This window comes from Microchirus variegatus (assembly GCF_963457635.1).
Source record: "Microchirus variegatus genome assembly, chromosome: 17".
NCBI lineage: Eukaryota > Metazoa > Chordata > Actinopteri > Pleuronectiformes > Soleidae > Microchirus > Microchirus variegatus.
The window spans coordinates 24741135-24758512 of NC_139818.1; the positions used below are offsets into that span (position 1 = coordinate 24741135).

A 17378-nucleotide genomic window follows, 5' to 3' on the forward strand; every position below is an offset into this window, starting at 1 on the left:
AATGTTTCTGTGTGTGTGTGTGTGTGTAGCAGAGGCGGCCTAAAGGCATAAGTGAACTAAGCGCCTGCTTAGGGCCCCGTGACCACAAAGAGGCCCCCCCTGAAAATGTAATTATCTTATTATTTTAATTTTATTTAACCCTTAGTGCATGATGATAACATGACATGTTCTGCATAACATTGCACACGGACTTAATCTTATTTTTCATAAAGTACATATTTTTTTTTTTATATATATAAATAATAATAATTTAAAAAATTTTAACTTCAAGTTCTGTCAAGGATTTTACAAAAACCACACAAAGGAATATATGCCCACTTTATACACTGTAAAAAAATATAGAGTCAGAAATGTCATTAATATTAACAAAATACAGTCAAATAGAAAAGAATACTATTACTATACTGTATATACTACTGTATATTAAGAGTTTTTTTTTGTTAACAATAAATTAAGTTTAAACTAATTTACGACTTATAATCCCTTGAATAAATTCAAACAAATAGATAAATGGTGTGTTTTTTTGTTTGTTTGTTTTAATTATTACAACTTCTGATTTTCCAGCTTCTTCAATGTGAATATTTTCAGGTTTCCTTTCTATGGAGAGCCAAAAGGGACATAATTGCTGGTTCCAATTCCAGCATTTGACATAGGTCAAAAAGGAATATAATAAAAAGGTACATATACATATATATATGTAAAAGACAGTAAACTGGAGGACGTAATTTAAAAAAAACTGAACCGTTAGCTTGACGTATGTGGACCAAACACACACACACACACACACACACACACACACACAGAGAGAAGACTGTAGTTGACACACTGCTAAAGTTTTATTAGAGTTCATGCACGAGTTCAAACAACACAAAGAGAAACGAGGCAAACGGAGGAAAAGCAGCAGTCAAACCCGACACAGCCTCCTTCATCAGCACCTCCTCCTCCTCCTCCTCCTCCTTTTATATCTGTGTATCCAGTGAACTTTAAACTTTAACGAAAAACCACAGGGAAAAAACCCCCAACAAAACCAGGCCTGAGATGGCAGCAGTGTTTCCCTCTACATTCACTCTGCAGCAGTGTTCTAGTGTCACACACCGTCACGCTCATGATTCCAGCACCAAAAGCTGCAAATTAAAAAATGATTATTACATCATTTCATTGAATAAAATCAAACAGCGGAGATCAAATGTCACACAAATACGAACATGGAGGTTAAATAAAGAAAAATAAAGGAGATTTTTTTCCTTTTTTCTAATGTGCAACATTGACGCTCGTTTCCAGCAAATCACTTTGAAACATCAGCTAATTCATCAAACGACCGCTTTGATTCTGTCTCGGCTCCAAACTGCTGAAACATCCATAAATGATTATTAACCACTAAAACAATACATTAGCCAGCAGTAATGTATACAAGGGGAAAATCAGATAAAGCAAAAAAAAAAACACAAGAAGACAAATTCTTACTCTCGGTTCTTAACGTTTCTTTTTTTAACCAACTTGATTAATAATGTTGACCAATCTGGACGATAATATCGATATCGGCTTCAAAATGTAGCATCAGATATCGTCTAAGCTCCCCCGATACTTTTTTATACTATTTTTATTAATTTTGCCCAAATGTATGCAAATTTACAGCTGCCGCGGCGCGAGTAGAGCTGCGACTCACCAAAATATATGAAGTTTTAATGATTTCTTTGTTCTACGTAGCAAAGAAACCAGGAAATGTTCACTTTTAAGAAGCCGAAAAATCCAAAAAATGTGTTTTAATTAATGAAAAACTCTAAAAAAAAAAAGTTGTGAACTAATAATCAATTAATTGTTGCAGTATCGCGAGTATGAAAAATATTCTATTAATTTCACGACAGAAGAGGCTAAATTACCTCAAAAAGCATATATACACACGTATATATATACACATATATATACATATACGTATATATATACACATATATATACACATATATATGTATATCTGTGTTTTGCTATCGGTCCAAGCTCTACAGCTGTATCGGTGTATCGTGCGTCCGTTATCTGGTTAAGTTGATTCATTCTCTCGGGAGCAGAGAGAAAACGCAGCTTGTTTCCAGCTTGTTGTGATTGTGTAACACGTCACATTTATGACGGTCACGGGAACAAAATGATTTCTCATTTGTCGCGCTGCGTCAGCGGCGAGCTCATTTCTGAAAAACAAATGTCGTGTTGAAAGGTCAGGCCTTTTTTTTCTCCCCCTCTCTCTAAAAGGTGTCGGGCGTCAAGAAAGAAACAAAAAAAAAGAAAGAAAATGCACAGAAATAATATGTTGTCGTGTCGTGACGTCCCTACACTTATACACTTATACACTTATACGGCAGAGCTCAGAGTTCTGGCCGTGACCAGGAGCTCCGATCAATCACCATTTTCCCTTCAACATCCAGGAAAACGTCACAGAAAATGTGGTCCCTTTAACAGAAAACTTGTCCGACTGCGATCGCTCGTCAACACGTTCAAAAAGCACAAAAATATCTTTGTATCCATCTTCAGCACACATCGATAATTACGTCTACAGCGATAATCCAGACGGTGGAAATAAGATCGACGACAGCAGCTTCAATTTAATCTCAGCAAAACATAATAATCTCAATAAATCTGGTCTCAACACAAACACCATCCAACATCCGCGCTTAGATTTGTGAGAGAGAAACGATGCAAGGGATGAGCCGATAATACTTGGTATCCGTCCGTTTACGTAATCCGTAATGCTATCGGTCAAATAAGTTAGTCAGTATAGGTATTAGTGCGATACGACACCAAGTATCGTCATCAGACCGATACGATACGCAGTATCGTCATCTGTCAAATAACGATACTCGGACCAATATAATACCCAGTATCATTGTGTTTCCAGTACGATACCGAGAAACAATGTCAATCTGATACAATACTCTCCATTGTTATTGGTGCGATACTACACCCAGTATCGTTGTCTGTTCTATAGGATACCCAGTATAACAATCGGACCAATACAGTACCCAGTGTCTCTATCGGACCAATACAGTACCCAGCATCGTTGTCTGTCCGTATCGGACTGATACAGTACCTAGCATCATTATCTATCCCTATCGGCCCTACAGCGATACTGGCTACTGTATCAGCCCGATACAGTAGCCAGTATGATACCCAGACATGATGTCAATCTGATACGATACTCTATAATCAATACTATAATATCACTATTGGTGCGATCAGTACCCAGTATCGTTTTCATGATACACAGCATTGGGATGTGCTACGACAGTCGGTATCGGCGTGACGCGATACTCGGTATCGATCACAAACAATACTCAGTATCACTACTGATTTGATACGATACACAGTATCGCTGTCAGTCCGATACGATTCTCAGTATTGACATCACTTTGACATGACACTCAATATCGGTCCGATACAAAATCGCTACATCAGATATCAGGAAAAAGAAAAACATAAGTCCTATATGATCCACCAAATCATAAATATAACGTAAACGCTTCCCAAAGCACACGTTAGCATGCTACATACGAGAATTTACCCAGGCAGGTGGAGCGGTATCGTTTATCGGATGGTTAAAGTTAGACGGTAAAGAGAGCGGCCATTTTTTGACCGAACGAGAGCCTTAAAATCCAGCTCAAAATATAAAGTCTAGTTGCTTGAAAAGAGGAGAGAAACCGTATCAGACTGATCCGTATCGGGAGGAATTCAAGGTCTCAATATTGGTATCGGTGTCAGACACCAGCGTTATCGAGTCATCCCTATAATCTACGACAGGATTGTTGGATTGCGATTCAGAAAAACGTCCTATTTTTCCTGATTTAAAGCATGTCCCTTTACTTGTACCTGCTCAGGTACGCCCCCTAGTGTCCGAGCGGCTGCAGACATCAGCAAATCTACATTTAAATCAACATCTCTTTCATACATATTCGTAGCTTAAATATACACACGACTAATAAACGTGACTTTTTTTCTCGTCATTTACAGATTTACAATTTCAAACTCAAGACTCGATACAAACACTGAAAACTATAAGCGCGACGTTATGCTCAGTACTTCTGCGACAGTTACCGTTATTGTTTTCCGACGGGTCGTTTGCCTTTTACTAAAAGTGTAAAATGATAGCGTGTGGGTTGCATCGATTCATGCTCTGAGGGCTCGGGAACAGAAACGAGGAATCTTTGTTTATAAAACTCTACGTCTCTTATCGTCAGGATTAGCTGCAACACGAAGCTCTGACGTCCACAGGAGGTTCTCCGCACGTACAGAAGAAGAAGAAAAAGGAATAAGCAGGCTGCCTCATCGCCTCTGACACAGGGTGACATCTATTTGACTGCTGATGAAAATAGTGTTTTTCTGATTGAGGGGAAAATGAACAGAGTGTATGAACAGCTGTAGTGTAACTTCACTGCGTTGTGGACGAGCTCGTGGTCGGTCCGTCCGTCTCCAGGTGATGTTGTCGTCAGAGGTGAAACCAAGGTCTACATGGCAAACAAAGCGTCCTCGGGTCTGTCGGGCTTCTTGCGGCTGGGTGTTCCCTGCGTCGCTCCCGGGTCGCCACTGGGGGGCGACGGTAGGCCGGGGGTCATCTCGGCAGCTTTGGCTCTCTCCTCGAGGAACTTGTCGAACTCTGCAAGAAGTGCAGGAAAAAAAGACAGCGAGGATGTTCAAGTGGAGTTCAGTGACCATGTTAAGAGTCGAGTAAGATGAAATACAAATATTAAAGAGAGCGTCTGAAGTTGTTAAAAGGGAGTGAATGCTGGTTAAACACATTCCTACTGGGTAAAATCTAATTTAAACCCAAAATTAAAACAGAGTTTTCACCTTCACTTGTCACGCCTTCCTCGCCTTCATCTCCCTTCTGCAGAAAAAAAAGACAACCATGGATTTTACTCTCGTCAAACTCTTTTTCCTGCAAAACCACTGCAAAACAAACAATCTCATTCTCTGTCTGAAACCAACACAACTGAGATTATATTTCATCACGACACCATTTGCGAGTTAAAAGGTGAACTAGGAAGTTACTTTTGATCAAAAAGTGAGGAGTGGAAATGTGTTAGTGTTAGTTTAAATACCTAAAAAGAAAGCAGGGGATGCAACAGAGTGATAAAAGAGAAGGAAAGAGAGGCGGAGAAACTGCAGGCAGAACTTAAATAAAGAAATGATGGTGGTCTCACCACATCAGTACACAGCCACTCCTCTATGTCATCCATGACAGAGGACTGACGAGCCACGCAGCGTCATCACAGACGACCGGAAACAAAACAAAAGAAGAAACCAGACCCCAAAACAAAACACAATAAATGACTTAAAAATGCAACTTAAAAAACCAACAACAGCATTTGTGAGTGATTTAAAAAATAAAATAAAATAAGGAAAAAATAAAGAGGAAAATGGAAATGTTTGTGTATGTTTTTGTGACATGATGTTTGTGCAAATTCACAGAAATAAACACAAAAAATGTCTCCAGCACATCACCAGGAAGCTCGGCTATTTTGATCATCAATTTATCAGTTTGAGTGGTTTAAGACAATCCAGGACATCATCATTTGGAGATTTTGGGGAAACAGAAATGTCTAACAACATGTTTATGGTTTAAATGATTAATCTAGGGTGAAAATAATTGTTAGTTGAGTTCCTGTGTGTTTACAGAAACCCTCAAAATGACATTTGTCCATGAACTACAGATATTTCAGTTTACAATAACAGAGGAACAAAACAATCCTTACATTTCAGAGGATGAATTCAGAGAGTTTTTGATCATTAATCAAAATGTGGTGATTCATTAAGTCGTCGATTAGAGCTGCAATCATTTTCATGATTAAACGAGGACTTGTTTGGTCTAAAAATAGTCAGATAATGTTGATCAGTGTTTCCCAAACCAAAAATTATTATGTTTTTTTTTGTCAACAATGCAAAATGAATCACTTTTAATGTGTTCTTTGTTTATGGAGCAAAAGAAAAACTGTAAATATTCACACTTACGAAGCTGAAAGGGCTTGTTTTAATTATCCTTAAAAACACTCAAACCGGTAAAATTAATTATCAAAGTAGTTTATTAGTTTAGTAATTAATTAATGACTGTAGCAGCAGCAGCAGCAGCAGCAGCAGCATCATCATCGTCATGTCCAACATCACAAAATAAAAATGAGCTGCTCCCTGCAGTGACCGGACCACGAGCTCAATCTACTGTTTAATTATACAAAAACTAGGTATTTAATTACAAAAACAAAAGCACCGCAGAGAAACAACAACACAGCGGGTGATAAATTCATATATGACCGAGTCAGCGAATGAATCATTCATCACAGTTACATCACAGTTTACTCTACGTCACGATGGTCAACGAAGGTCACACGCGAGAATAAAAACAGACACGTTTTACAGACACTCACCCCTCCTGCAGTCGGCTGTACGACGTCCAGAGTGGGAGGGTTACCAGAGGCACGGTTGTCTCCTGCTGCAGTACTGAGGGGACAAGGGATACAAGTCACTTAAGGACACTTTACAGAAAATAATAGAGACAATAAAACAGCCACAAAACAGAGAAAAGATTTAAAAAAAAAAAAAAAGGACTGAGTGAAATAAAACAAGGGAACAGTGGACATTTATCCAACAACGTACACTGGGACACTGGGGCTGTGGACACCTTCCGTCTACCCTCTTATAACCCAGTGTTTTTCAACCAGTGTGCCATGACACACTATTGTGCTGTGAGAGATCGTCAGGTGTGCCGTGGGAAATGATCCAATTTCACCTAATTGGTCTAAAAACATTTTTTGAAAACAAATAATTGATTATCTGCAAATAATATGGATATAAATATTCAAGATACTTTGATAAGAATGACTAAATTGTTAATATAGGCTACAGAGGATCATTTTTTCAACAGTTTTGTTTGGTGGTGTGCCTCGTGATTTTTTTTCAATTAAAAAAATGTGCCTTGGCTCAAAAAAGGTTGGAAAACACTGTTATAACCGACTAAAGGAGGAGGAAAAATAAATGAAGTGCAGAGTGGACATGTCTTACGTCTTGTGTGGTTCAGACACGACTCCGGTCCTGGTCTGAGCGAACACGTCAAAGTCGTCCTGAGCAGGTGGAGGAGGTTTACAGCTGGACAGAGAGCTCAGGGTGCTGCTCACACTGTCTGAACCCATGTCTGCAGCAGAGTGGGGGGGGGAAGCACTCTTTTAGAGGCTGTACTTTGATAGAATCAGTATTAAGAGTATGACAAAGAAGAGTCGCATGATTCTAGGTCTGCTGATTAATAAAATGTCAGAGAATGATGACCAGCATCAAAATTATGTTTTCAAATGTCTGTTTTTCTGGGATTTCTTTGTTATATGGAGCAAATAAACCAGAACATATTGACATTTAAGATGCTGAAATATCAGAAAACTTGATGAAAAAGGTCATCAGTTAAACTTTAATCTGTCTGTTTGGTCCACAAAATGTCAGAAAATGTTGATGACAAGATGTTCACAAATGTTTTTGAGCAACAAAACCAGGAAATATTCACATTTACGAAGCTGAAAAATCTGGAAAAACCTGAAACTGAGGAAAAAAAGGTTCAAAACCATAAAATCAATTATCAAAAAACATAATTGATGTTTTATGTAACAGAGCTGCAGCAGGAGAGGACGTCTTCCTCACAGCAGCGTCTCTGTCACTCACTGCAGAAGCTCAGTTATCGTCTGTTTTTGCTTCCAGCTGTTTGTTTTAAAACAAACTATCAGATGAATCGCTGAAATTTGGCGATGAAACCAAGACACTAATAAGTCACATGCGTACCTAGACCAGCCAGGCGAGAGGCTAAGGTGGCTGGTGATGAGGGTCTCGCCGCCGGTGAAGCGATGCTTTGGGTCGGGGCCACGTTGGACATGTCGCTGACCACAGCCGGGGAGCCTGGACCGAGGTCGATCAGGTTGTCCTCTGTGGCCTCGCTCAGGACCTGGAGAAGGACGAGAGAGATGAGACACGCGGTAGAAGAGCAGATCGAAGACTTTGTGTAAAAATGAGAGGAAGAAAAATAAATAAAAAAAATGAAGGCATGACACGTAATTACACGGAAACTTGGAAAACATGTTGGTTGTAGCTCCAGGAAAGCATGAAAATGTCTGTGACTGAGGGAAGCAGGAAAAATGACTCTGACAAAGTGTTTCTTAAGGGGCCCATACTTGGCATTTCTTTGGCATCTGAGGACACATTTGCCAGTAGTCATGACAGAAATGCCTTACATGCTGTGTTTTTTGTCATAAATACACATCGATCCCCTTAAGAAGGTAGAAACACAGCAGGGATGGAGAAGGAGGGAACACTGTGTCTTTGGAATCTACTCTAACACGATGGTTTTTCCAAATAAACGCAATTAATTTCTGTCTCACAGGCTTCAAACTTGGAAGGTGACTTAAGAAAAGTACCAGTGCGCGCAGTGGCCACTTTGGCAGTGTTTGGATGTGAAATGCAAGCGATATGTTACTAAATGAGCCACTTTCGCTACTCGGTAGGGATGCACCGATTGCCATTTTTGGGGCCGATTCCGATTTCCGATTTTTCAAGAGTTTGACCTGCCGATACCGATTTTAGCCGATTCCGATTTCAATTTTTAAAACCACTTTACAGCATACTGAAATATATATATTTTTGCATCTTTTCTTTAATAGAACATGTTTAAGTTTTGTGCAAGTAATTTAAGATCCTGACTCTTGTCTTAAATATGACAGGCTTCGTTCAGTGATTGAAACAAATATATAAACATTAATGAAACGTTTACATGCTCACTCGCTACGCAGACAACAACGCCGGGGCTGTGCGGATGTTGTGTAATCAAATACCCCGGAATGGCGGTATATTAAAAAATCATATCATAACGAAAATAAAAACGGTATTCAGTGTGAGCTGGTATATCGCCCAGACCTACACTCTACTACATGTGCGTGTAGTCGCGTGTTACGCGTGTTGCTGATGCTGCGCGATGCGGGTGCATTTGATCGGCTTATTAAAATCGTAAATATTTCTGTCTGACCGGTCGGTCGCCGATTGCGGCCGATCACGTGAATATCAGCCGGTTCCGGTCACTGGCTGATTAATCGGTGCATCTCTACTACTCGGAACCTAATGTTTATTCCGTTCATCTGTCAGTTTATACCTATACGTGTAATAAATCTCAGCCAGATAAAATATGTGGATCGAGGCGACCCCTAGGGAGGGAGAAACTGAAAAACTGCACTATTTCGTCAAATTGTAAACCCTGATCTCCTGACATGACGCAAACACAACATGACCTCCAGGTTGATCGTATTATTGTCTGTTTGGGGGCTGCATTGTCAAAACATGCTATATGGGAGAGGAGGGGACAGTGGAGGAGGAGGGTGGGGTCGTATGTGGAGGTCGGGGGGGGGGGGGGAGGCCCATATTTATTCAGCCATGTTTCAACAGTCACTGTGTCGAGTGGACAATTGTTATTATTATTATTTTCATACTTGCCTGTCTCAGCTTGACACAGACACAGAAGAACGGAAAAGAACAGAAAGGAAGAAGACAGTGAAAACCATTAACATGTGCAGGGGGGGGGACACAGTGTCATGGCACAGAATCCAGGACGAGTGAGATGGAAACAGCACAGAGGATCATGTGGAATGATCTGGGTTTGTCCTCTGTTTTTACAAATCAGGACTTTATAGAATGGTTTTCGGCCCATCTATTTAGACATTTTTTGTGTTTTCGATTGGTCTAAATAATCAAGGTATGGGCAGTTATTATTTATTAAATAGGCCAATTATTACAAATGATGTATATTTGTTCTCAGAAACTTATTTCATGTATGTAATATTTAGTCATTATAATATTTTAGATCATTAGTGTTGATCAACAACTGGTTACTCAAGTAATTTTGAATTAGTGAACAGTTAAAACTTAATCAGAAGAAGGAAAATCAGCTAAATATATAGAAAAACAGAAAACCCCACATCAGTCGACCTCTATACACCAAAAGCACCTTTATGCTTCATGTTTTCATTTAAATGTCAAGTAATATAGAGCTAAATATGAATCTGCACCAGAATAAATGAAAAACAACAAAGTAGAAACAACATGGAAACTCATGACAGATGTAAAGCAGAGAGAGTACATAATAGACATAGTTTATAAAATTCTGGGTCATTACCTAACACTGACGTTTCGATAATAATAATAATAATAATTAAGTCTATGCATTCCTAAAAGACAGGTTTATTTTTGTGCAGCAGCAGCAGCAGCAGCATGTGACCTCTAGAGAAGCAAAACCTGAATTACAGCTGATTATTGCAGTAGTTGTGTTGTCACAGTCGGTGTTTCCCCCTACTGGACATTTATATACATTTAACTGACTGCATTATATTGAGATATTCATGTCAATATAAAAGGATTAAACTGTATTTCTTTAAAATCCTTTGCCTTTAAGGGGTTTCCGTTTCATTTGGCACGCACGTCGAGTGAATCATTCATCGGTGGCTGATAAATAACCACACTTGAAAGACGGACAGTGTTCAGTCTGACTGGTAACGTGTAATGTGCACAAACACCAGTCAAACTGAACAGCTGTGAACATAATAAAGAAAATTAAATGAAACACTGTGATGAAGACACGAGGCGTTTCATGACTCACCCCGTTGTTGACAGTCTGAGCTGAAGATCTCCCCGACCTAAACCTCTCATACCTGAGATTAAAAATTAAATAAATAAATTAAAAATAAAAACATTAAAGAGATGAAGGAGACAATCTAAACTTCAGTTAAACAAATCAATGCAAATATATGTAAACATTTCTAAACTCCAGTGCATGAGGGCTAGTGAAAATAATGCAGGATTCACGGCATGTTGAGCTAACGGCAGCAGCTAACAAGATGCATTCAAGAAACCTCGTACATTTCAATACAAATCGTGAAGAAAACATTTGCTTTGTACGTTTTTTAACATATCATGCATGATCACAGGAACTGACCGTTAATGGGGCTAAAAGTTGTTTTCCTCCTTGAAGTAACTTTAAATAACTTTTGTCATTTACCGTAACCACACGCGAAGGCTACAACACAGTGAGCATTAAGAGCATGCTTCACGTACTTTAACTGTGTCCGACTTTGACAAAAACAAACACTTGTCGGGTTTAGACAGTTTAAAAATGCGACCCAGCCAGCACTCTATATCAGATTAAAGTTCTCTCGTTGGCGTTCTCTGACCTTTCGTAGCGTAAGAAAATGTTGTTGAGGTCGTCGTTGACGTGCAGCAGCTCCTCGGTCACGGCCTCGTTGGAAACGCAGGAGATCAGCTCCATTATTCTCTGCTGCATGGATCTGCAAGTCCTGTTCAGCTCCTGAGAGAGGACACGGACACAAAGGACGGTCTCAGGTCACGCTTTTATTCGTTTATAAACATTTGTTTATTGACACACGAGTGATTCCTTACCTGTAGTAGCTCGTAGTCTGAGGCGTCCTCCTGTCCTGGGACCATCTCTGTCAACATCTCCGACATCACCTTAGTGTTTCCGCGAACAACGTCCAACTCGCTGCGCAGCCGACAAATCTGGATCAAACAGAGATAAATGCATCTACCGTTAGTCAGAAAAAAAAAAACCTATAAAACATCAAAATGTTGACATTCATAATGCTTAAGAACAAACCTGATTATGTAAGAATATTAGTGTTGGGCACATTAACAGCGGTTAACGGCATCAACGTTAACGCATGTAAACGAATAACATGTTTACATGACGACTGAGCTTAAAATGAGTCTCTAAAGTAACGCTAAACTTTAAAAACAGATGCATATAATAACAATAAACAGACCGCTCCAGTTCCACTGTAGGCGCGCTAATGGCGCTAAAAGAGCTAACTGGTAAACAGTGCCTGGACTCCGGTGCCGCGACGCGTGAACGGCACACACGTCTTTTTCCGGTCGGTCGATATGGAAACGCATGTTAACGCACTGACCAGCACTAAAGAATATGCAAGTGCATTTTTCAGGAAACTGAAATCTCTTTTGGTTTCAGTCCACTTACGGGAGTAACACTGTACCTGTTCAGGTGTGGGATTAATGGCTCCAGAGGTTGGAAGGCTGGGGACCTGAGGGTCAGTGTAGGCCGGTGGGACAGTTTGCGGTGTGGGCTGAGGAGTGACGCTGACCTTGGGTAAGGAGGAGTCGCCGCCCTCTGGAGCAGACGCAGCCTGGAAGAGAAGGTTTCAAAAGATAATCTGACTCCCAGACTGTGGACGTAATCGTCTTCTAAACCGAGCTACATTCGATGCTTCCTTACCCGCTGAGGCGTGTGTATGGGCGACAGGGTCTCCAGGTCTGACATGGGGAACTCGATACCTTTCCTCTTCATCTCTTCATAGATCTGAACCACCCCCGTGAGGTCTGGACTGCTCCTGAATGCGTCAGCCCACGCCTGGAGAGGCAGGCGCAGGAAGAAGAGAGTTCAAAGATAAAGCCGAGGGAGGCGCAGACACAACAATGGCTGACACAGAGTAAACAAAGCAGGGGATGTAGGAAGAGAAGGCCTTTGCCTCACATCATCATTTCTGTTTGTGTGCTTTGAATCAATTCAGTCTGAAAACTGTAGTAGTAGAGATGTATTATCACTGTACTTTACTGAGTGGAGAATGTTTTTATATTATATTGCTTCTCTGCCAAGTTAAACATGTACACGAGAATTAAACATTCTGTAATTCTCGCACAATTTCTCACTCGACTCTTTTGTAACATACGCGTTTTTTCAAATGACGAGACAAGAGAGGGGGAAAAGAAGATTTCCCTCCCATTGAACCATGCTGTGATCACACGGTTCCCCTGGAGGAAACAAGAGCAGCTCACATGAGCCTTGGATGGTTACCTGAGCTGCAGCAGCAGGTAACCGGAGCTGCTCCTCCTGACTGCCACCCTGGAGACACTGAGCTTTACCTGCGGCTGTGCCTGAAGGACAACGAGCCACGTCCTGCCACCGATGTACTAACTAATAAACACCCGCACTAAGAAAAATACTCCTCTCTGCTACTGTTCACTCACAGGGAATAAGCTAAAAATGCTTCATGACAAACACAGACTCTGCAGGCAACACAAAACTATATCCGCACAACTTTTTGTTTAAAAACACATCAATTCTGCATCTGCTCTGTTTTTAAAAGAAATCTATCAGTATGGATGTAGTCCAGGAGCAGGTGCGCGGAATTATAACTTTATCTCACCTGAATTAGTGCGAGGACTTTATCTTGAACGATTGTAGGTGGGTTGTTTTTCGGGGAGATGATTTTAACGAGCACGCCGTCAACAAAGTCCCGGCTCGTGACCAACGCGTGGAAGCGGTGGCCGCAGTTCTTCACGCACGTCTCGAGGACCTGGTGGAAACACAGACGGAAGAGGCTGCTTTTAACACGAATAGTTCTGCAAACCACACAGGAGTGGAGAGGACACATCGAAACAGCAGATTCTCTGCATGCAAATCAGTGCGATACAATCGGGACGCAGTAAGCGATTTGAGAACGTTTCATTTAACCTGGGACTTATTTGCATGACGGTGGCACTAAACACTTAAACTGTGACCGTGTTGGAAAAAAAACAATTTGAATATTTTTAACTTGCAAATAGGTTAAAGTGGCCTCCGGTGGCTGCGACACTCACCGTTAGAGTCAACATCACTTCTCTGTAGTTCCTGTTGCCGTTCAGTCGCTTCTTCACTGCTCTGATGGCATCTTTTGGCCTGGTACACACACACAATAAAAAAAACGCATTAAAAACAGGAGAATTCCATAGTACAGCTTTAATACTTATAATGAATGTATATAAAATAAGTTTATGGCCAATGACTGTCATTTCCCTACAGTGTTCAGTCTAATCAGACCATTTTAACAACATTCCCACAGCATAATGGTTATATTGTGTTTTCTTCATATTAAAACCTCCAAATTAAAGCACCTGTATTAGCATTTTAAGTACGGATTGTGTATATTCACATTTTTACTTTTAACCATATTTATATTTATATTTATATTATTTAATTACTTTTTACAAATATTTTTACTATTACTATCATATTTTTTGCAGGTTTTCCAATTTATTCAAACAAGTTTATTTACATTTTTACTTAAAAAAATGTTTTTTTGAGTTCAGCATTATACAAGTCACACATTTGATGTTCCCAGTCAAAAATGACCACCATAGGAAATTCATTTCTGGGCCAAACAACTAATCAATTCAAATAAATCAGCAGATGAATTGATTATGAAAATCATCATTAGTTGCAGAGCTACACTTCACTGCACAATATTCCTTCCCCCCTGATAAACACGCTTAATTATTCAAAGTAAAGCAGGTTCAGGTGCAGAGAGGGAATGAAAGAGGCTCCAACCTCACAATAATCAAACAGAAACTGTGACCTATCAAAATGATTCCATTTTTATTTATTTAATGCTTCAAATAAGTTACAGAGGGTTGCTTTATTTAGCATTTTGCATGGCACCGACAGACTGATCATTGACTCTTGGCTTTTCATCTCTCTCTCGATTGCATAAGACAGAAATAATTAACTTTTGAGTTTGTTTTTTTTTACGGCAGATAACATGAGCTTCACAGTAATGGGCGTGTGTGTGTGACAGGACTCACATTCCACACAGATGAGGAAGAACTAAGACTCAGACGCCTTTTTATAGACAGATGGTGCACTTGGCTTAGACCCACTGAAGTCTGTTTACAACCTCCTAATCAAACAAGACCTGGACTTCATACACACTGGCTTCAACATACAGTGCAAGGCTAATGGCCCAGCGAGATAAGCATAGATCCACCACCATACAGAGAGCCAGAACTGGGCATCGACACTAATGGCACATTGTGCTGGAAGCACACTTTGTGTAAACAACACATGAACATGGAAGATGCATATGGAAGAGTTAATCGATAACATACACAGATAGTAAGTGATATTCTCTAGGTTCTTTTAGAGTATTAGGCATTGTAGATGTTGAAATTATGAGTAGCATTTGCAGATCCAAATCTGTTCAGAGTTTGAGATTTTTCACAAACAAAGAAAACAAATGGGGGATAGATTTGTGTAATCCAAAAGCTTAACAAGCGTGTACTCAACAGCCACTTTAATATGCACGTATTTGAACTGTTAAAAGCAAACATCTAATCAGCCAATCGAGTGGCAGCACCACCATGCTCACAGTTATAAGGACACGATCAAGATGAGCTGCTGAAGTTCAAACCAAGCATCAGAATAAAGAACAAACAGTGATTTAAGTGACTTTGAACATGGCATGACGGCAAACAAGGTAGACATTCATTACAACCAAGATACGCAGAGACAACAAAAGAGCAGTATCTCAGACAGTAAAACCTTGAAAGCAGACAGGCTGCAGCAGCACTGGGTACACATAAACGTGTACAGTATAAATGTTATACTACCCTATATAACATTATTTTTTGTGTTTTCATTGTATTTTCAGTGCATTTAAAAGCATATGTGCATAAATCTTAACTAAAAGGTTGGGACCCAAACAAATCCCACCCTAGTCTTTGGGAATCATTGATTTACTTCACTGCAACACAACACTTATTTCCCTAATTGCAAATGCACCATACACTGTATACACTGTGATCTGCCACTGTGTACAGTGCAGTTCATTCACAGCAAATACGTTTGCAAACCTCTACAGTTCAGTTTATATATCATTAAAGTAATGTACCACCATTGTTGGCCTTGTTTCTGTGTATTTATTTCATGGTAGTCAACAGAGTCATATAAAATCAAAGTTTAACTCCCTTTTTGTGGACTTATTGAGGCAATAAAGCCAATCCTGAATGTTGTGTTTGCAGAAACATGGTAGTGTCGTCCTCTAGCTACTCACCCGTCCTCTGTTTCATTGATTATGTCACATATTTCCATGTTGAGGGTCCAGTCTTCACTTTGCAGGGAGCCATCGGTGGCTCTTTCTGTAAAAAAAAAAAAAAACATTATTTAAATACATACAAATAAATAAAGTAAAATTAAAAAAGAGGAGTGTCAGTGGAGCACAACAGTCCAGTCACATCACGATACCTGGCGGCTAGCTAACTGTTAGCTGAATTGGTGAATAATCTACCTTTAAGACAGAAATAATTGTGTATCTTAATGTGTTTTATAAAAGCGTGACGTGTCAGGGAAATAGTTAATAACACGTAAAGCGAGCACAGTTGACAGCAGGTATCGGTAGTTAGCGGTTGGCTTGCGGCTTCCTCTCCAGCTGTTGTCAACTCATTCAGGTGCGTTAGCATGCTAAATTAGCAACACCGCGAGCGACTACGACACGCGCACAAAGACGCCATTTCAAAGGCACGGAATAAAAACCGTGATAAGTGCACAAACACGCTGTCGTTGCCGTTTAAATGTGCGTTTACGCACCGATGCAGTGGCCCACCGGGGTGGTGTAAGGGTTTCCCAACAGGAACTCCATCTTGCTCGACAACAAACAAGTCAGTCCATGGGAAGACGAGGAGGATGACGAGGGTAGAGGATACGTGAGGGAAACGTAGAGAAGGTCCCGCCCACACAGCGACGCGATTGGTCGAGGTATCGTGACCTTTAATGTGATTGGACGGTTCGAGCGTCCGTCACTGGAGGTGGGCGATTGTAAATAAAAAAGCATCAAAGGTGGCAATAAAACCCACAAAATGACCTCTTTTATGACTGTGATCGACTCTGATGTGAGATAATGTTCTGCCTAATTTGGCTTTTTAGTTTATATTTAACCTTTATTTCACAGAAGAAAATCGAGAAATTCAAAAAGTGGCTGCAGCAAGTTCCGAATTTTTTTTTTTTACAGTAAATTAAATGCGTTACTACGGAAGAGGATTAGGTCCAAATGTAAAAAGAAAATTGGAAAACAGACAGACTGAAAGGTAGTTACTTTAGCATAATATGACAAATAATTACTTGAGTAAGATAAAAAAAGTATTGGTGAAAAAACTACTAAAGTACTGAGTAACTTCTATTTTTTAATAGTCAGGGCATGAGCATCAAATAGACAAAAATATAAAATAGGAATGTGCAAAATAAGATATTGTCCAACAAAAATAAATTAAATCTTATTAAAATAACAAATGTTAGTAAATAACTGACATATTCAGCCATAGCAAATGGCTACGTTGTATATATATGTAATATAATGGTTTGTATTTTGGTTTAAATGTAACCGTTTTTGGATAGGTGGTTTACAAATAAAGCTAACTTATCGGTGTTATTACTATTATGGTTAAAATAATGATCGTAAAATATTAAAATAAACCTGCAGAATGTACCATGAACTATAAATAATTATAATTCAACTATAATTCATGTGTTCATCACATTCATCAGTAAC

General features: G+C 39.7%; 1 protein-coding gene across 1 annotated transcript; it reads right to left on the bottom strand.

The window, feature by feature from the left end:
- Positions 1-857: 857 nt before the first annotated feature.
- Positions 858-16496, bottom strand: tom1l2b (target of myb1 like 2 membrane trafficking protein b). Its single transcript, XM_083904223.1, has 15 exons — positions 16421-16496; positions 15888-15972; positions 13660-13738; positions 13227-13376; positions 12296-12430; positions 12057-12206; positions 11449-11565; positions 11223-11356; positions 10652-10703; positions 7798-7957; positions 7036-7165; positions 6402-6474; positions 5184-5228; positions 4831-4867; positions 858-4636 (listed from the first exon to the last, which is right to left on the bottom strand). Exons 1-15 carry the CDS (start codon positions 16470-16472, stop codon positions 4488-4490), a joined length of 1548 nt encoding a protein of 515 aa, XP_083760349.1. The 5' UTR covers positions 16473-16496; the 3' UTR covers positions 858-4487.
- Between the last annotated feature and the right edge of the window lie 882 nt (positions 16497-17378).